Below are 25,447 nucleotides of genomic sequence, written 5' to 3' on the forward strand. Positions count from 1 at the left end.
GCGGTGTAACAATGTCCTCAATGTTGAAACCTGTTGCAAAAATAAAAAGAAACGTTGAGGGGAAAGTTAGCATTTCCATCATCTCTGACGACTTGCTAGGCCAGCTAGCTAGCTAACATTACGTTTTTTTCCTCCGGCTGCTCCGATCAGCTAGTTAGTAGTGGGTAAATGAACTTATGTAAAACATTTATGTAAAACGGATATATCCGGTCTTAGTTGTGATTGTGTGAGTGAAGTTGGAAGCCTTTGTGAAATACCTGATCAATTTACATACTAACGTTACTATAACTGAAATCCCCACTCACAGGCCGCTCAGCAACAACTTTCAGAGACTTGAGATGCCTCTTAAGTTAGCTGGTCTAAAATCACTGTAAAGCACGGTCTCTAGTGACTTATTGCTTAAATGTATAACGTCTAACCTGCCGAGACGTTCATGTTTATCCAGCTTGAGCAGTCTTTTTCTGAGAAGGTTAAGTTTATCCAGAAGAGTGATCTCTGCAGTCCCGAAACTTTGGAGGACAGGTGCAGGAGTGCCGATTGTTGACGGTTGGCGCGAAAAGGAGCAATTTTACGCGTGCACCAAACTAGATACAAGACCAATGTCCTAAAGCGAAATGCAGTTTCCAGGCCTTGGCTGACTGCCAGCTATCCTGGTAATATTTTTTAATATTGCTTAAATTGATTAATTTATGAAAGTATAGCCAGTAACAATGCCAACCACTTCAATCAATTAAATTCCTACAACTGCTTGTCGGCATGTTTTATCAACTCTGATTAATTTCCCTGCTATCCACAGCTGTAGGCTTTATTTTATCTGACAGTCATTAAAGAGAAGAGAGGCACTGTTTTCTTAATAAAAATGTCCTCATTTAGTTGACAACACAGCACAATAGGGGTGGGGTGCAGTAGGAATAAGTAATGAATGACAAGTCATGCTCTTGTTGCTGACTACAAATGAAATGCAGCTTTGCTTTGATCTTATTTCATCTTGTAACTGTCACTACTATGTTCCTATCATGATTCCTATTATGTTAGAGTACATCCACTATGATTATATGCCACAGCCATGTAATCATCATGCCTCAACCCCACTTGGAACTAGGGATTTACCAGAAATATTTCTTCAGACTAGGGATATTACACTTCCCTTATGTTGTACACAATTTGCTATCAAACGGCTGAGAAAAATGAATGAACACAGGAGGAATGACACCGTTCCATTATCTCTTTTAATGAAAAGCGAACAGCAGTGTAGAGGAATGCAATTCCAGTTTGAATTAATGCAAATATACAGTGCAAACAGACCTACAAAGCCTCAAATTACTTTACCTATACACATCAAACCACTAAGGAGTTGTATATACACTTACACATTAGTTAGATACAAACACAAGAGTTGAAAAAAAAATGTAACAGGGCCGCCAAAACAATACTTTACAACACTGTGTCTCTCAGAAACAGAAACACCTAGTGTGCAGTGTGTGTTGTCAGCACATGCAAATGTGAGGAGAGGGTCATGCAACAGGTGAAAAATGCAAACAGAACTCACAGATTAAAAGATGTCTTAATATACATGTTCAATATACCATTCATGTTGTGAGTAAGGTAGAATTATTTTGGCGTCAAGTACATATTGATTCCTTTTCCCTAGATCACTTTTGTGGAGCCAGAGTGTAACCAGTGTCTCATGTTCTCACTAGGAGCTTCAGTAACAATTTCTTTGAAACTTTGCATTTTGCTATTTCAGGTACTGACATGTTAACCCTTCAAGGTTGAAACAGACCTCAGAGAAACAGCAGCAAACATCTCTAGCATCAGCTGTCTCTATGGAGACCCTCTCTTCAAAATGGAGTGTTCAATTTCCCAGCTTATACTAACTTCAAAGCAACCATGTAATCTACAGCAAGTTCAATAAATAGATTTATAAGTTATTCCTACCATGTCCTTCAAGCCCAGTGTCCACCTACTTCATATTATTCTTTTAAAAATCAGAAGCAACTAGTGTTACCTGGATCAGCTTGGTATAAAAGTGGGCAGAAATTCCAATACTTCAATATTTCACATTAGTTATAATAAAAAAATTAAATAAAGTACAGCACTAAATTTCACTTTACATAAAAGACCAGACAAAAAGGAATTAGTGAAGAAAAGAGGAAAGGAAAAATAAAAAAACAAAGAGGCTAAGGGAATTGTTAGTTTCAGCTTTGGAATCATACAAAATCATTTCAGAACAACATATCCAGTAAGAATATATAGAGAGACTATATATATACTGTATATATTTATGTGTATATTCGTGTGTGGTCATATATATACTTCATTCTTTAACCTATCTACCCGCTAATTTCTGATGTCAGAGCGCACATTTCCCCATCAAGCACCCCATCCGTACGACTCGCTCCAGCATGCCTAGAGATCAGAGGTGAGGGACATTAGCATCATACACAGTAATACACTGAACTATTTACAGCTACGTAACAAGCAGGCTAGGAGAGGTATTCCTCTGGTGCTTCTAGAGAATCGTACGACATCTTTAGTTGTGTTTCCAATGTTGCCATGCAGAGTTACTTTACACTGGCAGGCTGAAAAGGGAGGGAGGAAACTCGGGTGAACAGATATATTGAAGGAAAGGGTGTTTCTAGCATTAGCTTCTTCTCTTCAGGCAAAGCTGGTTTGCATCACAGCACTGCACTCAATATTTAAAGTGCCACCGATGCCCTCCCCGCTCTTTTTCTTTTCAATCTCTCTGCAGCAAGGCAAGGCAGAGTGCCAAGCATACATGGACAGGATGTTCTTCTATACGTGTTAAGCCAAACTGGAAGTTGGTGGACAGGTACTGTAGACAGTCATCTGTGTTAGTAGAAGCAGAGGACAGTTAGAGCAAGCAGAGTGGTCAGAGTGGAGGAAGAAGAAAAAGAATGATCACAATGGTCTGTCATTAACGGCAAGATTTTCATTAAATAAATAAATTAAAAAGTGCCCCTCTCAGCTGCATTTTATGACAGGCCGCAACTCCTCTACAGCCCAATCTACCTGCTTCAAAACAAAAGAAGAGTGTGTGTGTGAGAGAGTGTGAGGGAAAAACAAAACGTGAGGAAAAAGTTAAAAGGAATCAAAGAGAGAGAGAGGGCATTTTAGCATCATTCCACAATGAGGGGAAGCATTTTCCATCTTTCCCTCCTGTTTTCTTTAGGGGGCGCCCTCATTCGCGGGAGCGTCCCACAATAGCCAGGATGTAGAGGAAGATGTTGATGATGTCAGTGTAGAGGTTGAGGGCAGCGAAAATGTATTCCTCCGGACTCAGGGCCAGCTTCTTGTTGCCCAGGAGAAGCTGGGTGTCTACAGCCAAAAACTGTGGAGATGAAACAAGGATGGAATTAGTCATTTTCTACACACAGTATCTAAGCTGAGTGAGGTGGTTGACGCCGTCAGATGCAGTGGGAACACCCATCAAAAGTAAGATCCATAAATATATCCATCTGACATAAACTGAGGCCATGATACACAGGCAACATAGATTGGCCATGTCGCTTATACCTTTAACCAGCAGTATTGTTTTCATTTTCATGATGCATTTCTTCCTTACAGCTGAATATGCAATCTACTAAATATGTAATCAACATGTTCATATATGGCAAACGGGATGAGATCAATTTCCAGTCCTGCTCAAGGTAATATTGTCATCTAAGTTTCCTATGTGTTATGGCCCTTAGGCTGTGAGACAACATGAAGGCCAGACTGAATAGTTCCACGCATTTGTAACATTACTCAGATGTTTTCCTTCCTTTTCCTCTCACTCTTATCACTCAACACCCATCTTCTCCAACTATTATGTCAATGTCTTTCAACACGCTCGAGTTTATTCAAGGCCAGTGGAGCAGTTTCTCCAGCCATGCACCAAAAGTTGTTCTTTACTCATCAACTACTCCATATAACTTTGTCTCCTTCTTTGTTCAGATGTTCATCTAGGTGACCTCTAGTCTTCATGGGGTCTCCTCCCTCTTCTCTTCTGTTGGCCCAAAACTCTATTTTTTCCAGCCATTTGTCTCACATAATCTTAATAGTTTTTTGACAACTGTGTCGTCCCCGAGTTTGGCTCTCATAATGCACGGTCATACATTCAGTTAGATCATGATCACAAGGTTAGTTTTCCACTTTCCTTTTGCTAAGCATGAATCGTTTTCCTACCCTGTTTGTGGGGAAGATTGGCTCTTAACATTCTGCAGATGAAATTATCCCTTATTGAGCAGACTGGGGCTCGCAGAGAGGTGGAAAACCCTCTGTATGCCAGTGGTGATGACTGTCTGCTCTAGTCTCCAGACTATTGGACGCCATTACCACACAAATCTCAAATGACCCAATTGGGGAATTAACGTATATACAAGGTATCCAGTCCTCTATAGGTTTAAACCTTTAATGACATGATGTAGTCATGCTCAAGTAATAAAATGATAATGTGATCACTACTGTCGCGTTGCTTTGACGTTTTCAACACAATAACTAAAAACCGAAGACAAGCAAGAGCCACTGAAATCCTTGATAGGAAAAGGGCTGCAATTTTTTATAAAGGAAACCACGTATGAGTATGAAACTTACGCAGGTGAAGAGGAGGGCCCCCAGTGAGGCATAGACGATGTGCAGGATCCTGTGGCGGATGAAGATGCAGAGGATGGAGAAGAGCAGCAGCACGATCAGGCACACAAACAGCACGCCCCGACAGGAAGTGAAGTCATACTTGCTCTGCGGTGGGGAAGATTAGATTGAGACAAAAAACGAGAATTAGAGAAAGAGTGTAAGGAGAGTGAAGAGAGACGTGTGGGGAAATACGAGCTGAGACAGCGGTGCTAGACGTGCTACTAGGGATGCACATTTTCCCAAAAAATCTTGATCGATTTGCACTGTTAGATAACGATCAAATATTGATGTTTGATTGATGTTTGTTAGCCCCCCCCCCCCCCCCCAAAAAAAAAAAAACCCAAAACAAAACAAAAAACAAAACACGCATGCGCCACTACACACACTTCGAATCGAAGCATTATTCAGACAAACAACGTACACACTGACAAGCATATTGAAGCTGAATGGAGGCTATAATCATAAAGAACAAAATAAGAATATTATTATAGTATTAGTCTATGTAGGCGATGCAGTTATGGCTCGTAAAATCCTCATCTGGCATTCTCATATTCCAATATTAATCCAACTGAAATAACGTTTCCAAACTAAATTTAAAAAACTATTGTTGATCAAATCGTCTGGGGTTAACTGTTTTAGGCCTGTTGCCTAAACATTTTAATTTATACAGATCAGCATGTCCAAACGCTCCAGAGTAACGCACCACATGTCCACCATCTGTCCACCGTCAGCCCAGCGGCAGAGAAGACGCGCTCTGACGGGACAGAGGTCCCGGGGTGCAGAAGCACCGCTGCGTTAGTGCTGTCAGCCTGGGAATCCTACCTGGTTGGCTTTCCACCAGTCCAGTGGATTCGTATCAAGTGGTGGAGGCATTTCTTGCAAGTAGCTCTCCACTTTGGTTTAATGGCCATTTGTGCAGTTGGACTAACCGGCTGCGATTACGCAATTCAAACAGTCGTTAACTGTTAAGGTCAATCGACGTGATACATAACAAACAATAAATCGATCATCGATTTATGTTGGACATCCCTACATGCTACTCTTTAGGACTTCTGTGAATGAAAGTGAAAGACACTCTTGATAATTCATAACCTACTCACTCAGCTTATGGTTTGAATATTTCATGCTTCAAACCATGAGGGACTGGGAGCAGCAAGTCGACGTGTGAAATTACTCAGAGGGAATTGTGTTCATTTTTGTTTCCCCAATACTAACAGCTAGAGAGAAAGAAAGAACTGGTGGAAGGTGTTTGTGTGTGTGTGTGTGTGTATGGACATTTGCATACACTTATTAACGTGGCTGTACAACATGTTTATGCGTGCTGACCTGTAGTGAGAAGAGGACGACAGTGAAGCAGACGACGGCGGTGATGCCCACAGCCATGATGACAGTCTCTGTGTCGTAGAAGCTGGCAATCATGCCCACCATGTAGGACAGGCTGAGGGTCAGGATGGACTGCAAGACAGAAAACACACGCTGACGTCACTGACGACGCACATATCTTAGATTCAAGTGACAATTTTAAGTTGCTCTTTTAAGTATGCACGCCTTGTTACCTTTGAAGAGTTTCAAGGGATAGTTCACTCAATTTTTTAAATCCCATATTTGCTGTTAAACTTTTCAAGTAATGTTCAATTTTGTGTAGTCAGTAGAGTCTATACATTTTCTTAGCAGATTGAACAAAAAAGGGTCTTCACTGCTTTTTAAGAAAAAAAATAAAATTTGGTGTTAGGGGCAAGTTCTTACCAATGCAACCAAGTTCCAGGGGTGCTTGCGGCGGAAATCTCCGCAGCAGCTGAGAACGATGAGAGACACAAAGAAAACTGCATAGGACACATAGTATGTCCAGGGATTACGGCGCACAAAGTACTTGGCATCATCAACGAAGGTGAAGACGGCAACGAAGGAGAAGGTGACCAGCAGCTGCACTGTGAGAACCATGAAGACCTGGTGAGGAAGAGGGAAGAAGAGAATTTTTAGAGAAGAAAAAAAGATATATTCATTATATAGGTATTGTGTTATTCCATGTTAGTTTGTGTAATATTATAGCTTTCTTATATATGCTATGCTTCTTTATCATCAATATTAGACAGTAAGAGAGCGTCCTGCATTATGGCTGGTGCGTGTGTGTTTTGGGGGTAAACGAGTGTTTATCTCCCAACCTTTCTGATGAAAGCTTGTCGGATAGTCTTGTCCTCAAAGCCAGAGTTGGTGAACTCCTCGTTGTCGTAGTAAGATGGAGGCCCATCACCATGGTAACCAGGGCTGCCCATAGGTGCTGGAGAACAACAACAGGAAGACAACAGAGTGTCAAAATAAACAGCATGTGGCAACAACTAGGCTAAACAAATGGATAAGTGTCTGGGGTGTTTTCAGCACACTCTGATTGAAGCATTGATAATCTTATTGATTGCCCAGTCATGCGTGTTGCAGTCTAAAATGTAGCCAGCAATGGTTTTTATTTCTGATCTTATGAGAGACTGAATAGACAAACCTCAACAGCTTTTCTCTGGGCAATTACATGCTTTTAGTGTGGAAACCCAACTAGAGAGAAAATTCCATTCACCAGTGCCTTTCACATGGAAAATTGAGACCGCTTTATGGAACAGAGTGGGTGAGATTTGTAACAGCAATAAAGTATACCTGGCCTTAGCTGAGCACACTGGTTTTAGTCCATTTGGACTAGTAAATCATCAAATAGAGTCCATGATGTCTTTGCTTTCATTAAAAAAAGTATGCAAATGTAGAGTACAGATCTCTATCTGGCTGTCACCATTCATTGCCCTTAGCCTTGTGACACTTTCAAGTGTGTAATATGAGAGATATTTTAATCATTGATAAGATGCAAGTCGTGTGTGAAGAAAGGTTACCTAAAAAGGCCCATTTTGTAAATGTCCCAAAGGCTTACTTCTATCACTCTCAAACTCTGTGTCAAACCACTCACCACTGGGGTCTCCAGGAAAGCCTTGCTGTGGGGGCCCCTGCTGGTACGGCCCCTGAGGATAGGGTCCCTGTGGGTAGGGCATCTGAGGGTAAGGCATCTGGGGGAAGGGAGCTGGACCAAACCCTGGGCCAGCCTGCGGGTAGCCCGGCTGCCCGTAGCCAGCTGCCGGTGGGTAAGGTCCCCCAGGGGCCTGGCTGTAGTTGGGAGGGGGCACGCCGAAACCTGGCTGAGGGGGTCCATAGACGTTGTTATGGAGTGGGTTGTTCTCACCCATAACAGGGTAGCCACTCTTGTCCTGGGACATGGTGTGGAGGAAGGCTCACTGTACTCCTAGAACAATCTATGGAACACAGAGAAGTAGAAGGATAATTAGTTTGGTTAAAAAAAATCCACATCCACCACACACACCATGTATGAAATGTTCACACAGAGGATGCTGCTAATGACCTCTACCTCAACTTCAACATGTTAGCACAGTTATGGTAAAATGTTGAGAAATATCAATGATTCCCCCCTTTACCCATCTCAGACGTCCCACAAGAAAGCAGAACAAAAGGAAAGTTTGTTTATTTACAAGAAAATCACAGAATTACCTTTCCAGGGGCTTTAAGACATACGTTAAGTAATGACACTACACCATCTTGGCCAAACTGGCAAAGATACAAACACTGCATCTGCCTGATTAAAAACGTGACAAGCAAACAAACAATGCAGCAAAGAGGAAGAGAAGGAAGAGAGATGAAGCAGAGTTACAGTAGTCTGCCTTCCTGTTTAGGAACTATATTCATCTTCGAATTACCATTGATGCCATTTTACCTTTCTCTTTTGTATATGGATTCTGCTCACAGAGTTGCCATTTACTCACTCCATAACAGACAGAAACAAAACAGATTGGTCTTAATGAGGTCTCAGTGGATCTTAGTATGATGGCGTTATGTTAGGATTTAAACCTATCCAGTGTTGCTTTCAGTGGAAAGCAGCAGGCATAAGCAAGGGTCCTAATGTAGGAAAATAGGCCACAGGGTTGGGAGTCACTATAAACACTGCTAAGACACTTGCGTCACACTGCTCTGAGGAGAGGGAGGGGGAATAGGGGAGGAGCAATTGACTGTCATCACTGACTATCCAGAGAAATCAAAACACCTCGCCACAGCCAATGGCTGCTTAGGAGAGCCTGATCTAGAACCCAGCGGATTTAGGCAGCCAGTTGAAAGGGGGACAAGGGACAGGACAGCAAACGTGTCATTGGCAGAAACTGCAGTCCCTGGAAAGAGCTGACTGCTGTTTCAATTAAGGAACAGCAATCCAAAATAAAGGAAAAAAAATAACGGCTCAAAAAAAGAGCAAGCTATCATTCCACTTACACTCTCCAAACACCCAGGCCTGCATAATTGATTACACAAAATATGTTTTTGTAGTTCAAGTATTAGGCCAGCTAATGGGAAATCATTCATGTGTCCACATAACTCTTATTCTAGCCTTAAACTTCAAGGAGTTACTGTAGGCTGCATCACTTGAGAAAATGGTGAATGAGACTAAATAATTGCAAACAATTCCAATCATTCACTGAAATCTAGTAACCTCTAACTGAAATGATGAGCGATGGCACAAATCCAAATAATGTTGCGTCTGTTAGATGGCTCGGGACATGATGGTCATTGAAACAATGTTGGCATTCTGAATTTTTCCCTGCATGATCTCTTTACTGTAGGAAGAGTGGTGACTTGTGAATTAAACTGAACGGTGTGAGGACACTACGGTCGCACGTACACACATACTCAGAGAGAACGTGAAGGAGGGAGGGAGGGTGGGATGGAGAGAGAGAGAGATGAGAGGAGACAGAAACACTGTCCACACCAGTTTCCACAAAACTGTTTTTTTCTAGAAGCTTTAGTCTACCAGTGCTGACAGCGTTGCCATGGACGCAAGTGGTGCCTTGGTAACTGAATGCATTATTAATCTGCCTCGCTTCAGTAAGAGACTTGAGACATTGGCCACTACTGCAGTGTCCCTCCCCCTACCAGGCCCCCACACAAACACACCTCCCCCTAGTCAAAAGGTTTCTGTGCCATCTGCATTGCACTATATGATGCTAATGCAAGCGTCTAAATGCAGGATACAGAGCTGTGCACTTGAAAAGAGAGATCACACTGTAAGTCCAATTTAGAAGGTTGATTTGTGCGTCTCGTAAAGCCCTAAAATCCCCTAGAGGACAACTTCTGCTGAGGAGGGGAGCCAAAACCATTTCCCCTAATTGCTGACTTCAAAGGAAGAGCTGGACTAGGCAGCAGATTAGGTTTAAAGTGGTGTAGGCCAGTTCTATGTAAACTACAGTCACCGTATCTGTGTATAAAGGTGCATGCACATATACAAACACTTGCATACACATGCACACACATCCTCAGTTCTAATCCTGTGTGTTCACACCGTTAATCAGATGAGTACAGAGAAAGTAGGCATTGAGAGGCAGATCACATCACTACAGCATCAGGCTCACAGTTTCTCTCTCCACAGCCATCTCTCTTTTCCTCTCTTTCCAGGCCACACTGAATAACGGAGAGCATTATGCAACAACGCTCCATTTCCCCATGGCAAACAAATCCAGAGCGTGTCCTCCTGATCCCTGTCTGTCCGTCACTAGGACAGTGCGGCGCGAAACTACAACAGGGGAACATGGCCGCTGCTGGCTCTCTGCTTTATAATGACAGTCTCCATTAAGATCATAACAGATTACAATAATTATCTCAGGAGCCAAATCCCGCCCGGCTTTCCGGACAACAATGGTTGCGTAAGGAGGCATGCTGCAGAGGCAGTACAGCGGCAGTTTTGATAAACTCTTTGTATCCATCTGTCTGTCAGTAAATAGTAAATAGCTGCTCTTTTGATAGTCCCGGTTTAAACAAGGGACCACCCCTCACTTCATCAGAATGGGCAGTGCCCTCTTCAATAGTTCTGACATAAGGAGACTTTTATTTGCTCGTGTCGCACAAGCTGGGACATCTGTGAACTGAACAAACCCAGGGATGTAACTGAATAACTTGAGTCCTCGACTAATCATGTGACAAACTGTCAAAACATGTGATCAGCTCAATGTCCACCCAAGTACCTCAGGACTTCAAAGGATTTGCCATTCATATTTTCTGTAGGTAGTGAAGGTTGTAGATGATTTAGTAAGTCATGTTTAACCTTACTGGCATTACATAGAGAGGGTTCTTTCTAGAGAATGAATCTTTTAATCATGTTGTTAGTCTGAGTGTAGCTTTTTATCTCCATATAATATATTACCTACTAGGCTATAATCCTTAGTAACACACCAGACAGTGAGAGAATGGGACACCAACGCTAGAAATCTGCATAAAATGACAACAGAGGTCAATAAAGAGAACCGGCTCCTCAAGTATATTGACAAAACAAATGTCTCTTTCCATATTTATCGTAAGATCTAGGTACAAGCCACTGTTCAATCAGTCACTCAAAACAGCAGCTGACTCCCTAATGGATGGAAGTCTGAAGCAAATAATTACCAACCCTGTACAATGTCCTGGCATTATAGACAGCAAAGCTCTGCTGTGATTACAAAAAGTAAAAAGGAGAGAGACACATACTTCAATACTTAAAAAAGTTCCCAGTTTCCAGCCACTCATCTTGCGAGTTCACACCATCTCTGAAGCAGAAAGAGTGATGACGGGGCAGCGGGGGGCAGTCAGTCTGAGGCACTGTTTGTAACAGCTCCACATGTGTTAAGTGGGGGAGTTCAAATCCTCTTAGGAGAGGCGCCCCGGCCCTACGGATAAAGACAGTGCCACTAGACAGTGCCACTATCCCTGGCTTCTGCTGATGGCTATCGCTCTGGGAATTAGGCTAAGGGGGGGATTCACTGGGCTAGCCAAAAAGCCACGTAACACAATTAGGCTAGCACAATAACTCGACGAGTCCATATACAACATGCTGTGTGCATGACTGAACAACAGGGAAGCAGCCACACAAAGCACTGGGGCCTATATGGAAGTCAACTTGCTTAAATATGTAGCCCTAAGACCACAGTCTTTTAAACAGGTTATACATGGGGAGGTGTGATATTGCATTAAAGATGACTTAGGTATGGTAGGTTTAAAAGGAGAATCCCACATTTTAAAGACTGCTATTTTTGAACACGAAATAGTACTCTCCACAAGCTACAAACCAAAAAGCCAAGACTCCAATGAGTGATACCATCAAGATAACAGTATGGAGCCATTTCATTGGTACAGAATGGGAGAAGACTTTTTGAGCTTGGCTTTACAGCAGTGCTGACAATTCTGACAAGGAAAATGTGCCAATACTGAGAAATTTGTTACTAATTCATTCTCAGCGACAGGGACGTGCAGAGAGTTCTTCAGGGGTAGGTGCTCAAATGAAAAAGGGGCATCTACAGTGTCAAACAGTCTGTGGAATAATCTCTGTGTTTTAGGAGTGCAGCAATGCAGTGTTGTTATATCCCTTTACTTTACACATCTGTTATATTTGCTTCTATCTCTCTCTTGTCTTTGTATCTCACTGTCCTCTTCTTTCTCCCCCCCATCTCTCTGTATTTCTGTCTGCCTGTGCCAAATATTAAATAAAATAAAAATTATCTAAGTGATTAATCCTCTATTATATTTCTATAATAATAGTACAAGCTGAAGACTCTAAACAAAATGTAACAATCTTCATTGGATAGTTTTTATGATAAAGCTACTAAATCTATTTTTTTCCCTTGCATGATGAATAAGAATATAAGTTAGCTTGCCCTGCCACTGTCTGACAGTCTGCCTCTCTGTTGTCATGAGTCCCTCTAGCTGCCTTCTGCTTTAGCTCTTTTACTTTCGCCCTTCTTCCTTTCGAGGGCGTCTTGCAGCCACTCACTATATAATATGTAAAATAATGTTAGCAAACGAGAGAATCTGGGCATCCACATGTGAGAAGCACAGAGAAAGGGGCAATGCACTGTGCGAACAATCTCATTTGTGTTTTGCATTTGCTCAAATAGTTTTGCTTGTATCGCTACAATTTATTAACTTTTCGGAAAAAGCCTATAATAAAATAATACATTTATATTGGAAGGGGCATTTTGTTCAATTAAGGGAAAAGGGGCAGGTGCCCAAGCACCCAGGGCCCCCCCCTTTGCACGTGCCTGCTCAGCGATGCTCGACATCAGTTAACGCCCACAGAGAAGGGAGGGATTCAGGGGAAAGTAGTCCGTACTTGTTCATGCATGCCAACTTAACCTTCTTCGGACAAAGACAAAATATGTTTGTATAATTGATACTATTGTTTACTATTTACGAGAAATGCACGTTTAGTTTGAAAACCACAAGATGTTTCAAGTGGTTGTTTCACACATTGCACCAACCAGAGAACCTGCTGGATTATTACCAAATTGCTCAAAGCACGCAATGTCCAAGGATAAGATTTTGAGTCCTATGATGAAACTGTGTCATCTGGACCACCTGGTAGATAAACCTACAGTGTGTTGCTGTCACTTGAGGCTTCAGCCTGTCTGCCAGCCTATGCAGCAGTCTGGCAGGATACCGTCATCATGACACGCCGTGTCAGCAGCAACTCTAGCTATGTCAAACCTGCAGACGTCTCACCTTGTGACAGATGGCTGCACCACAAAGCACCTTAGCTAGGTTAGCCTAGCCATAGCCCTCACAGAGCACAACATAGTAGTGTCACTTTAAACAACAGACTAAATCTTTCTTTAGAATGTGTAAACAGTTGCCCAGCAATTTTAGGATGTGGTGTTGGCAGGCTGGTTCAGCTTTATTGTTCCTGTCTGGTCAATAGCCCGCTGTTCTTTAAAAATCCAAATCTGATCAAAACAACACTGAACTATAAGTAAAAGAGACTTATGCAAGACACTCAATTTCCTCCTCTCCAATTCTCTGTTCCTTTGATAGCAAAATGGAATGAACCCATAAAAACCTGGAGTGGGATGAGGCAGTTATTTCCATGGCTGCAATAGAGATTCAGTAATCCTGGACTAGGTTCAAGTCTGTCACACAGATGGATGGTGCCACAACGGCAGAAACATCCAATACCCTAGCTTATTAGAATTCTTCTCACCTCACTCCTCCTTTTAATGATTACCCACATGCTATAGTAATATTCTAACCCTACAAAATTAATCAAACGTTGGAAATTCAAAATCCGTCACTCTCCACATCAAGAATCTACAAGCCAGGGAGTTACAGGCAAGCCAACCTAAATTGCATTACAAGGAAAGCAAACTCATTCGTTCCACACTGTATCATGCAAGTCCTGCTAACAAGATGTCTGAGGAAATGAGAGGGGCAGTTTGTCAGAGTTAGTGGACATGTGTTTTCATCATCATGCTTCTATTCCTTCATCCTCGGTCAACAAAGGCCAGCCAGGCTAAATAGGGACAAGTAGCCAGGCTCAACCATTAACACAAGCAGACCATAAATGAAAGCTGTTTATTTGAGAGTTTATCAATAAAAAATAGCATCCAGACAATAACAGCAATAGTATTTTTTTTTTGGCTTATCGAGAAAGTATGCGTTTGGTTTGTCATGAAACATGAATATAATGCTGAGACAAAGTGGCCTACATAACATAACATAGTGCCTCTGCTGCACATACATTTGAACTATATTTCAACTCGTCTCTGCCAAAAGTCACATAAATGATTGGTAACAAGTCCAACTAACTCTTGTGTGGAAACAAACTGCATGATCAGATATTCTGCAGTTGAAAGACACCTCTGCATACCCAGTATAGGTTTCCATGAGGTGTAGGTAATGTATTACAACACACTGACCTAGCTACAAGGGAGACTGAAGTAACAGCAGAATTACGCCCAAAGAGGAACGACAGGACTTCAGTCGACAGGCCATGAGTGACAGCAACCAAAGCAGCACGATCAAGCCACTGTAAACACTGTGCCTCGTTTTCATCGTACACCTGCAGCACGCGCATGTCCGTCTAGGCCTCACTAGTCCCCTTACATGCGACACGAATTAAAACCGTTACATCTGACAAACACTTGTTAATCGCAAAATAGCCACACAATCGCACACCATCGTAACAGTCGATTGTCGACAAACTGTCAATAAAGACACAATTAATATGTAAGATCAAAAGCTAGCAAAGATTAATCCATTCATGATTTTATCTGAAAGAGGACCACACGCCGCGCCCCCTCGGGTTTACAATGCTAGGCTAGCTTGTCGTCGTTGACATATCGGCATCTAATTTAGTATGACCAAGGCATCAACGGTTGCCAGCTCATTCTAATGTCAAAATACATGTGTACATAATTGATCTAGTTGGTCAAATGTTTCCCGTTTGGTTTATGTCCTCGGTTCTATCAATATATCCTTAGTTAGCTTGCTGAATAGCTTGTATTGCAGTCCTCAACGAGCAGGATGCTGGACGTTGCTAACCAACGCAGCGTGCAGGCTCGCTGGCAGTGCTAGCGTCGCAAACAAGCTTGTTGTTTTATAACGACTAATTTCATATATTAAAATAGCACCCATATTCTCATATTCCAGTTTGCATCCTTACCGTTTCCGTTTTATCGTTGTGGCGCGTCTGGAGTGGTGTGTTTGTTTAAAAATAGCTGCCGACACAAGCCTTCTTTTCGGATACCTCCTCCTTTGCCTCTGGTCTGAAATCGGTCGGACTCGACAAGTGGGTCGAAAACCGCTGACGTCACCTCACGATGTTGTCACGTGGTGTGTGGGAATCTCCATTAACACAAAAATGACCGATAGCGCTCAACTGGTGTCACAATGACGCAGTGTTTTCCATAACATGTCGTTGCGGTCATATTTTCGATAAAAATGTTAGCTAAACAATTAAAAATAAATGAAACCCAAGATTTAGAAACAAAATATTGGCCAATATTTGTTATGTTGTATTTATAAAAGTTGTATTTACATGGAATATGCTTTCTCATTGCATAAATTCAACAATACCAACAACAACTTTAAACCTATTCTGTGCTCTGTTAAAGCTCACTGGCTTAAGCCATAAAAAGTTTTACTATTTAGGTCACTATTTTAGGGATTGTGGTTTCAAATTATAAGTCATTAGTCCACAATGCAAAATGCAACTGAGGGTAAAATATGTTGAACAACTGCACACCAGTTTTGCATGTTATGTATTTCTGATAAAATTTGATAAAGGTGATATGACGTCACATTACAAATATGCATTCACTGTCACAGACAGTGGATGTAATTCCATGTCTCCATGGGTACAATCTACAGTATACAAGAGAAGGTCTCTTTCAGCTTGCCAGGTGCCGGACATCCTAGTTGAAGGCAAAGTTTGTAGTGGGAAGGGGCCAGTTCAAACACAAGCGAAACCCACTATCTACCCCAGGAGTTTATTGGTTGTAAGGGCGGCTCCGCAGCAGATTGTCCAATTCAGTCTTGTTTATGGTGCCATAGGCCTGGGAGTAGCTGCCCAGTTTGGCTCGAGGGTCGCCCGCAGCAGCCACATTAGAGTTACTCTGAAAGACTTTCTTGCTGAAGCGGGGTGGGGGCCGTGCCTCACGAACCTGAGAGTGGGAGCGCTGGTTCTGGATGGGAAGAGAAAGTGAAGTATCAGTAAGATAAAAACCCTCAGATAGAAAATCAAAGATCATTATGCAAAAGAGATCTTGACAGAATTTGCACACTAAGCTTAAAGCAGCACACTGCAAACACAATGAGACATGCCATGACTGTCATTACATCTTAGTAATCACAACCACCAAGCTTTAAAACATAGCTGCTCTTCAATCTATTTCCCTTAGCATGTGAATGACCTATAGTTGCATGCTGGCTTTGGCACGTAGAGTACGTGTCATGGGGTTGCAGCAGACTGACCAGGCGTGCAGAGGTGACACATATCCCCGAGGACACAGATAGCTCGTCCCTGCGGACCAGCGGGTTGTTCTGGGCTTGGGTTAGGGTCAAGGAGAAGGAGCGGGTGTGGGCCACAGGGGCCGACCGGCCGCGCTGTAAGATCTGCTCCATGGACTAGCGGGGGGGAGGGAGAAAGAGAAAGAATGAGGGATCAAGTGAGCAACAGAAAAGAGAGCATGGGCAGGAGTGAGCAAAACACACAGATAAAATAAGGGGAAGGGAGAAAGGGTGGGAAAGAACACAAACCAAGATTACATCACAGCAAGAGAGATAACAAAATAGCTGAATAGGGAATGCGCATGTTGATTGATCTCTGCTGCTTACTATATTGGCGTTGGCGCCCTCTGTTGGTGATGTAGTGACATCTTCATTACTTGTCTGTCGAACTAGTTTCCTGCTCGCTGCACCTGATTGGTAGTAATGAGGAGGGCCGCCTGGACTCCTGACAAAGCCATCTGAATGACGAAGAGGAGAGTTTCAGGAGAGGGTTACAGGAGAGAGTTCATGTTTCTACACGATGGAGTGTGTGTGCATGTGTGGGATTTATACAAGAGTGTAAAACATATGAGATTGCAGTGTGCCGCCAATGTGCAGGCCCCAAACCTATCGTACGTGTCAATTCATACATACTTGGGGCGTGTGTGATGGGGTTATATGTGAGCCTCCCCATGCCAACTGATGGGCTCGTCTTCTCCACAGCCGGCTGGGTGGAGGATGCATCCACTGGCCCAGGTTTGGTGATGCCTGTATGTAAAGGCAGGTGGTTTGTCTTATCAGTCTTTTCATGCTGTGTTTTCCCCTCATGGTCACCGCTCCCATCTCCATTCACTGCAGCTGGGTCCTTCTCTCTTCTATCCTTCCCGGTGGGCTTGTCCTTGCCGTTGACACAGTCCCCGTCGTGTGCCGACCCTGACCCGGATCCCGATGACCCAGAGCCAGCTCTCTCGCTCTCCTTCGGCTGGATCAGGCTTGGCATCCTCTGATTAGTTCTCTTCTCCAGCATCATCTTTTTTGCAGGTAAGGAAGCGGAAAATTTAACAGGTTTAATAAAAGCTGTCGTGATAGTTTTATGATAAAAAATAGATTTATCAGGCTATTAAAAGAATCACAACTTTACACAAACACATGCTTCGTTCCATAATAACAAGAGTTTTAGTGTGCTACGCTTGTATGTGTCCTATTGTGTAAAATTCCATTTTCTCATGTTGCATTATAAACATTTATGGCTTGTTTTGTACCTCATAAAGTTTGTTGCGGTATTGAACCACAGATAATTGCACATCATCATCCACTGGCAGCACTACATCGTAGTTAAGAGCTGGCTCCTTGGCTGGGTTATGGAACCTCCAGGGACAGAAAACAGTTACAGTTACAACATGGCACTTCATGGTTGGCAGGACAACAGTGACAAAATGACACAGACATTGATCTCACTGATCTAATCCTAACACAGGCAGTGTAACATAATAACTAAATGTACTGAATGTCCACATAAGGAAAGCAAAGAGAAGAGAATAATGTTGCCCCATGTTAAGTCAACACACTGTGGACTACAATCCAAGTCTGATGTGGGTTTTTATTCAGTCTTAAATATAGCTACTGTGAATGTGGGTTGGCCACAAGGAAGCCATGAATCAATACTGGATCTGTTCTCCTCTCCCTCTTAGTACCTGGCTACATATGGGTGTTGGAGGGCTTGCTCAGCAGTCAGCCTCTTGTCTGGGTTGAAAACCAGCAAGCGTCTCAGCAAGTCCAGAGCATCAGCAGGCACAGATGGCTGGAGAAGATCCTCCAAAGGCACCTGGGGTCTGGAGAAGGAAGGATGGCAAGATGGAAAGAGGAAGGAGTAGAGAAAAAGAGTCACAGGGGAACATGGGGGCGTAGAAATGAGATTTGATAGAAAATAACAGTAAAGCAATGAGGTCAAAGTCATGGTTTCTACAACTAAATTAAAGATAGACCATCATCATGATGCTTTGTATTGACTAAAAAGACTTCTTGATATGATGGCTATTGACAGATTTAGAGATTTACAGATTTACAGATGTTTGCAGTTTACAGACTTACACATTTAAAGATCAGTGCAAAGATCATAAACTCAAGATGTGCATTGTTGGGTATTCAGATTATCAGATTTACAGATCATATATGCACAGAATGCAAATGTGCATTGTTGACAAACTGTGTACAGTAGGATTTTTACAACACAATAAAAATTATTAAAAAAAGACTAGACTCTTACTTCAGTAACATTCTCTGAATGACAGAGGCACCATATTCAGACTTGATGGAGAGAATGTCTGAAAATGAAATTGCATTTCATTAGATCACAGTGCTGAATGCTCTCCTTCACTAACAGTAAAGTGTTATGGATTTGACTGAATTATACATGATGGTTGTTAGTCACCGTCTGGGCTGGGGTGTGGTATGGCACTCATGATCTTCTCTATTTGGTTGATGGTGGATGTCCCGGGGAACAGCGCTTTTCCCAGCAGCATCTCTCCTAGGATACAGCCAATGCTCCACATGTCTACCCCCTTGGTGTACCTTGGGAGAAGTTTAGGGGCTTTTACAGCGCTGTCCACTCATAACCGATATGCAGGTATACAAATGAGAATTCTGCTTATAGTCCACTTATATCAAGATAGGTCAACCTGTGAGCCTTGATTAAAAATGCTGCTAAAAATGTTACTTTCCACATTATTGAACTGTTGTGAAAGATGAGCAAAAGCAGAATTTCAAGAAGACATGGGACAGATATTCATACCAGATGCTTATGGCAGTAATACCTGGTGGATCCCAGCAGGATCTCAGGAGCTCGGTACCACCGCGTCGCCACGTATTCTGTCAGCACTGGGTTCCCAGAATCCTCCTGGATCTGGTAGAGTGATCTGGCCAACCCAAAGTCACACAGCTTGACAAAACAGTCTGTGTCCAAGAGAATGTTGGAGGGCTGTGGGGGACACAGAAGAGAGAAACGTTCTTCACAAGGACAACTGATTTTGATTCATCTATCCTGAGGTCAATTTGAGAGGATATCAGGGAGTGTGGGGCCAAGCTTGATCAAGGTACTAAAACACAAGTACAGAGAGAGTAAGAAGAAGAGGCCCAATAGGAGAAAACGCTGCATGCACTAGGGATCAAGTCCTAGTCTGCAGGGTCAAGGGCCATCTTGTGCAGCCATGTCAGCGGCATTGCTGCTTGGCCAAACTCCACAGTACTGCAGACTTGCAAAAGTGCCACTGAGTGTGCTTCTATGCACATAGCATTTTGGACAAAATACATGAATAAATGCAACATTACCATAATTAAAATGACGAAAACAACGATAAATGGGATGTCACAATATCCTAGATAATAAAGGTATATCGCAGGTATCCAAATTGGGTTTCTCTTAATCAGAATAAGAGCTCATCTGGGTTAGTTTAAGTGTGATATGTTTACATGTTTTAACTCTAAAAAACATGTACATTTCAAGTAGTTCCACATTGGAGTCCATATATATTCATTATTGTTCCTCAATATTCTCCCTCTGATACCCACTGGCATACCTTTTGGTCCCTGTGGATAACGTTTCCTGAGTGCAGGTACTTGGTGGCTTTGAGGAGCTGATACATGACATAACGCTTATGGATGTCCTTCAATAAGCTGCCTTTCTTTATCACTGCATGCAGGTCAGTATCTGGCACAAAGGAGAATGCAAAAATCAACGATAATATGGCTTCTACAGTAATGTCATCCATAACCACACACTTAACACATTAATCCCACCCCCGCAGCATCCCTTAAATTAAATGCGAGAGAAGAAACAATGGAGCTTGCTGGAACTTGTGGGGGCAGCAGTGAAGGTGTGTGTGTGGGTGTGTGTGTGGGAGCGGGAGTGTGAAAGCCATGTGCTGTAATGCTGGCGTATGGATGTGGATTACACTGCAGAGAGAGAGAGAGGCCAATCTGTGGACTCAGCAGTAAGGCATCGCAGGCAGCCAAGAGAAGCAAACCCCCTTCCACACACACACACACACACACGCTCACACACACCTGCATATACCACAGACTGTAGAAAATAGGCGTACACTGACACACATACACACACACACTTCTGTGCCAAGTAAAACTGCTGAATACCACTGCAGCGTTCATTCTCCGTTGTATTTTATGATTGTCCGTCTGAAATTAGACACAGAGAACAATGTGTGTGGGTGGCGATCTAAGGCAAACTCCTGCATTTAATACATCAGGCTTTGTGTGTGAAAATCGAGATAATGAGTGTTTGTTCAAGCTATGGATGTGTGCCACAGCTGAGCAGCTATGCATGTTGAGCAGCAGCGTTGCAGCGCTGGGCCTGTGCTTCTGTGAAACAGGACAGTGATCGTATCATGTAAATGTGTGCAAGACTCACCCATATATTCAAAGATGAGGTAAATGTCTTTATCATTCTGTGCTCTGATGACATTTAGAAGCTTGACGATGTTGCCGTGATCTCCAAACTCCTGTATACAGGATAAAGGGTCTTAGTAATGGAAGTCACACACACACACACACACACACACACACACACAGAGAACACACTCCGGCTACACTTTTGACCCATAATAACTGGCCGATATCAAGGTTGTGTATACAGCGGGGAAGGTTTTGGAATCGGTTACGTAATGGTCACTGCATTCGTCTACACCGTAAACCTCATGACTGCAGCGCTGGCGTTTCACTGGAAGACGACAACAGCTGATTAGGAGGCAGCGGCACAGCTGAAGGTCGCATGAATGTGTGTGAGTGTGAGGGAAAGATAAAGAGACAAACGGGCACGTACAACAGAGAGAGAAAGAGGAGGCTATATCACCAGTTTCCAGTCGTGTTGATATTGGAAAAAACTGATGCACTGGGGGAGTCATTTAAATATTTAGCAAAAACACCAAAAACGTACACGTACCTTACCAGACTGTTAACTTATCAGACTGTGCCTTTCTCTCCCTAACTGTTATCTCATTGGTTTACACTTTTGAATGATCCCTTCCTGCGTTATGTTCCACCTCAATATCCTGTTTCACAGAAATACATCAAATTAAGGAAGTAAAGATGCCGTTTGATTGTGACTTTAAGCAAATTCTCTGCCACAATGGTTACTTGGTAATGTTCTCACCAGGAATGATATGCACCACGAATCATTCTCTATATGTTTTACCATATTAAACATCATTTAGAGAGTTGTTACGACAGAGGGGTCCCCCTTATAGAGTTTTTCCACTGTACAACTTAGTACTGTAGTACACTGGACTAACTATGGGTACGGTACATTATCATCACTCAGTGGTTTTCCCCCCAGAACACTGAGCAGCTGTGGTCCTGTTTTAATAGGAGTAATGATGACATCACTGCCATCACCCTTTGAAACTGGGCCAGTGCAAAATAAGTTTAGGGGCCTTGCCAGCATGCTTCTACCCATATAGCAGTGAACTGTGAGCAAAACATAATGGAAAAACATACAGCACTGTGCCAGTATAGGTAGAGCATGATTCAGTAATGCAGTGGAAAGACATTAGTAAGATGAGCATGCCGCTATTTCAGTGGAGCTCACGACAGACTGTTGATCATGATGATGATGTAGTCATTTAACCAAACAAACCAGTTTATGATAGGCCTAGTCAGGGAATTTCCCTTAGTTGTTATGTGGGCATTATGTAGATCATGAGGGGTTTCATAGTGAAGAATAAACCAGGACTGTAGAGTGAAGAACAGTTTTCTCAGACACAACAATTAAACCAACACCAAGACTAAAATATATACTCTGAATTTACAAAATATCAGGAACATCTTCCTGATATTGAGTTGCAGCCCCTTTTGCACAATCCATATCTCAGTTGTCTCAAAACTTAAAAATCTTTCTCTAACTTGCCTGCATCTATACATCTCCTTATTTGTGATTGGTTTGGATTTAATAAAGGAAATCAATAAGGGATAATGGCTTTTACCTGGATTCACCTCATCAGTGTACTTCATGAAAAGAGCAAGTGTCCCTAATGTTTTGTACATTCAGTGTATTTCAAAAGGGATTGAATTAAAGAACAGATGGTGCACTTCTGAGAAGACAGGGAATGAGAGAATGAAGTGGTAGAGGTGTATATGTCCTGTGTAAACTCTGAGATATGGGCATACCAATTTCCTTTTCAAACCCCATAGCACTTATTTATGACTCAACTTTGGTTTCTATTCATTCAACTTGAGTAATGACCTAAGCCTGATTTACGGGTCTTATCTTACAGCTCATAATACCTCAGGATTGAGATAAAAAATAATCTATGCTTGATTTCTATGTCTTTGGTTTGAAGTCTAACACAAAGTTGACCTCTGTTTAACTCTGCAAGTATTTTTACCTGAAGGAACATGATTTCTCTGAATGTCCGCTGCAAAGAAAACACAAGGGACAGTCAGGTTCTGCAATCCACAAGTAATGTGCAGCAATAAACTTAGCACACAAAAGGCCTTCTGTTCCATTTAATCATTAGCCTAACTCCTCTTTCTATTGAGGCAGGTCAGGCAATTTGTACACAGAGGTTAGATATGATCAAAGTTTACAGTCACCACACACATTACTTCACTGTCACTTAAGAGTCAGATACAGCAAGTACACACCTGGGCATCTGTCCTGTTCCTGAAGGCATCAAAGATCTTCTTCACAGCCACGACTTCGCCTGTCTGTCTGTCAACTGCCTTCCATACAATACCATAGGCCTGAGACAGACAGAATACAGTCATAACACTGCGCTGGTTCTACTTCTTCAGTGTAGGTCCAGGGTAGCGGAGGCAACTTTAGCTGTATTCAATGAAACATCTGTAATGGGTGATGCCTACTTGATAACCCCAGTGACAGACCCGCACTCCCACACTCAGCCCTGTGACATTTAGATTAGGTGGCTGGTGAATGGTCCTGTAGATTTACGACAGCGTAGCCTGATGCCCTCTATAGTTATCATTCTTATCATTCCTTTGAAATCTGATTTGGGCTTCTGTGTGAATGCTCACCCTGGATTATGGGCACAAAGGACTGCAACATCAAATCCTGTGTACTGGTAAATGCTTGGGAAAATAACATTAGATAACTTCTGCTCCCTGCAGGAGTCCAAACAAGTCGTGCATAAAGGAAAAGCATCAACAAAATCAAAAGGCAGGATGCGGCAACAAGATAAGAAGTGCAATAAGAAAGTAAAATGGGTGAAACATTGAGGTGAAGGGAGGGTGAAGGCCAGGCACAACAGAGACAGCAGTGAGCCAGAGCCACTCTCTGCCACTGGTCCTATAAACTCCCTGCTAAACAAGCACTGAAAAGGGACACTAAGGCCTGTTGTTTACAGGGTTAATACAATGAAGTAGGTTTTAAAACAAAACACTGTATATTCCAGAACGATATCATAATATGCATCAATCATGGCTACTGTAAAACCACTTTATGACTTTCTAAAGCCAATTAACACAGTGCTGCACCCAGGAGCCTTTGAGCTCCCTCAAAGCATCACTGCACAGCATGCTACTAGCCTGCTTCGTTCAGGTGAAACCAGTCAGCTGTAAACAGGTTCAACAGCTGTGCAACATGAGCCGTGGGCGTCTCCCTCCCCTTCAGGTGAGGTCAGTGACCCAATATGACGTGTTTACGTGGCAGTCCCAGGTTGCCACCTGGCCACTAATAGTGTCTACACAGCAAAGAAGCAATTTGTGGGTCTCTGTGGACAGTGTATGGAAAGAAATCAAACTATCTTCAGTCCTCTGGCTACCATAAAAATATGCTAGTGGAAAGCAAAACAAAAGGTTTGGACTCTGACACTGCAAGGGAAAAAACTGCCTGTCCTCACAGCTCAGCTGGTCTGCAGAGAAAAGGCTTGTCCTGCGAAAGTAAATAAACCTCTTGCTTACTGGTGCTCACTGAGGACCTTAAGTCTGGAGAATTTCAGGAATTTAATTTAAGAATGAAGAAGGTGGGAGCATTTAAAGGAGTGGCAAACATTAATGTGCAGGGGTGCAGAAAGTGAAAGTGAATAGGTGTGATTTTACCTGAACAATACAGCAAGTGAAACTCTTGTTTGTTACTCATAAAACCTAGGATTGTTTTGTTAATCCGCTTCACGTTGACAGTGAAATACTTTGAGGCCTAACGTTATTAAATTTATCAAATTAAGCAACAAAATGAGTTTTTATTCACTCACCCCTTTCCCAAGCCTTCTCTTGATTTCGTATTTCAGAGAAATGTGTTCCTCCACCTCGGAGACGTGTATTCCTTCACCTTTTTTGCTCATTTTTAAGCTCCGTTCATTTGCTCATGCAGAAATGTCACCTTGTCTGATAATTTCTGAAAGAGATCATTAGAATTTGAATGTCCTCGATCAAAACAGGTGTAACAGTGTTGCAACACTGACTGAATTATGGTGTTGCGACTGGAGCCAGAACTGCAACATCCTCTATAATTAGGCTACATAACATAGTTGAGTCTGACGATACTCCTAAAGTTGGATATTTCTTAGACAAGCGTCGCGTTGCTTACTGATCAATCAGTCTCGGTCGAGCCGTCGGTTAGTTGTTAAGTTCCATTTTAGTGATTGAAAATTAAACATTACACGCTATCAAAGCAATACAGTGGCTAACTAATATTATTAAACAGAAGTGGAAGTCAGTGCTCACTGCGAGTTTGGATACTCCCAGCCTGCTGTTGGCTGCTGGATACAGACTGGACGAACAGCGTTTTGTAATTGTTTGTCGTCCTGGAGACGCAACTGGCCTTCTTAAAGCAACAGCAGGCAGGCAGAGGAAAACACAAGGTGAGGTAACTAGGCCTACTGCGGCCTCCAATAGGTGATTACCATTCAGCAAAACACCTATATAGATACATGCATTATCATTTCAGAAAAGCATTAGTTTATGGGTTTTTTTTTCCCATAAGATTAGATGAAATGTTATTGATCCCCGTGGGAACATTAGTTTCGTT

At 42.5% G+C, this 25,447-nt stretch overlaps 2 protein-coding genes across 3 annotated transcripts; both read right to left on the minus strand.

Annotated features, from left to right (window-relative positions):
• Positions 1-1,621: 1,621 nt before the first annotated feature.
• Positions 1,622-15,260, minus strand: grinaa (glutamate receptor, ionotropic, N-methyl D-aspartate-associated protein 1a (glutamate binding)). The gene is made up of 7 exons (XM_078290395.1): positions 15,128-15,260; positions 7,580-7,919; positions 6,798-6,913; positions 6,382-6,582; positions 5,962-6,090; positions 4,597-4,740; positions 1,622-3,352 (listed from the first exon to the last, which is right to left on the minus strand). The coding sequence occupies exons 2-7, from the start codon at positions 7,881-7,883 to the stop codon at positions 3,203-3,205; spliced, it is 1,044 nt and encodes a 347-aa protein (XP_078146521.1). The 5' UTR covers positions 7,884-7,919; positions 15,128-15,260; the 3' UTR covers positions 1,622-3,202.
• Positions 15,261-15,506: 246 nt separating this feature from the next.
• Positions 15,507-25,157, minus strand: mapk15 (mitogen-activated protein kinase 15). 2 transcript variants are annotated; one of them, XM_071901548.2, is made up of 15 exons: positions 25,144-25,157; positions 24,672-24,814; positions 23,107-23,205; positions 22,848-22,877; positions 20,876-20,966; positions 20,028-20,158; positions 19,266-19,429; positions 18,884-19,023; positions 18,719-18,776; positions 18,147-18,284; positions 17,715-17,820; positions 17,107-17,482; positions 16,801-16,931; positions 16,438-16,590; positions 15,507-16,148 (listed from the first exon to the last, which is right to left on the minus strand). In XM_071901548.2, exons 2-15 carry the CDS (start codon positions 24,759-24,761, stop codon positions 15,954-15,956), a joined length of 1,902 nt encoding a protein of 633 aa, XP_071757649.1. In that variant the 5' UTR covers positions 24,762-24,814; positions 25,144-25,157; the 3' UTR covers positions 15,507-15,953. The 2 variants fall into 2 exon arrangements, with proteins under 2 accessions (XP_071757649.1, XP_071757648.1); XM_071901547.2 differs by having other exon boundaries at positions 25,007-25,150.
• Between the last annotated feature and the right edge of the window lie 290 nt (positions 25,158-25,447).

Source organism: Centroberyx gerrardi, chromosome 19 (genome assembly GCF_048128805.1).
Source record: "Centroberyx gerrardi isolate f3 chromosome 19, fCenGer3.hap1.cur.20231027, whole genome shotgun sequence".
NCBI classification, from domain to species: Eukaryota; Metazoa; Chordata; class Actinopteri; order Beryciformes; family Berycidae; genus Centroberyx; species Centroberyx gerrardi.

What these genes read in the sequence shown, in the direction of transcription:
- grinaa (XM_078290395.1), bottom strand. Translation starts at nt 7,883, where the DNA reads ATGTCCCAGGACAAGAGTGGCTACCCTGTTATGGGTGAGAACAACCCA. An exon ending in CCTGGAACTTGGTTGCATTG is followed by an intron (nt 6,091 to 6,381) that starts GTAAGAACTTGC and finishes TCTGTCTTGCAG; the next exon opens with TCCATCCTGACCCTCAGCCT. An exon ending in TCGTCCTCTTCTCACTACAG is followed by an intron (nt 4,741 to 5,961) that starts GTCAGCACGCAT and finishes TCCCCACCGCAG; the next exon opens with AGCAAGTATGACTTCACTTC.
- mapk15 (XM_071901548.2), bottom strand. Translation starts at nt 24,761, where the DNA reads ATGAGCAAAAAAGGTGAAGGAATACACGTCTCCGAGGTGGAGGAACAC. An exon ending in TTATCCACAGGGACCAAAAG is followed by an intron (nt 19,430 to 20,027) that starts GTATGCCAGTGG and finishes TGTCCCCCACAG; the next exon opens with CCCTCCAACATTCTCTTGGA. An exon ending in ACCGCAACAAACTTTATGAG is followed by an intron (nt 17,483 to 17,714) that starts GTACAAAACAAG and finishes CCTGCAAAAAAG; the next exon opens with ATGATGCTGGAGAAGAGAAC.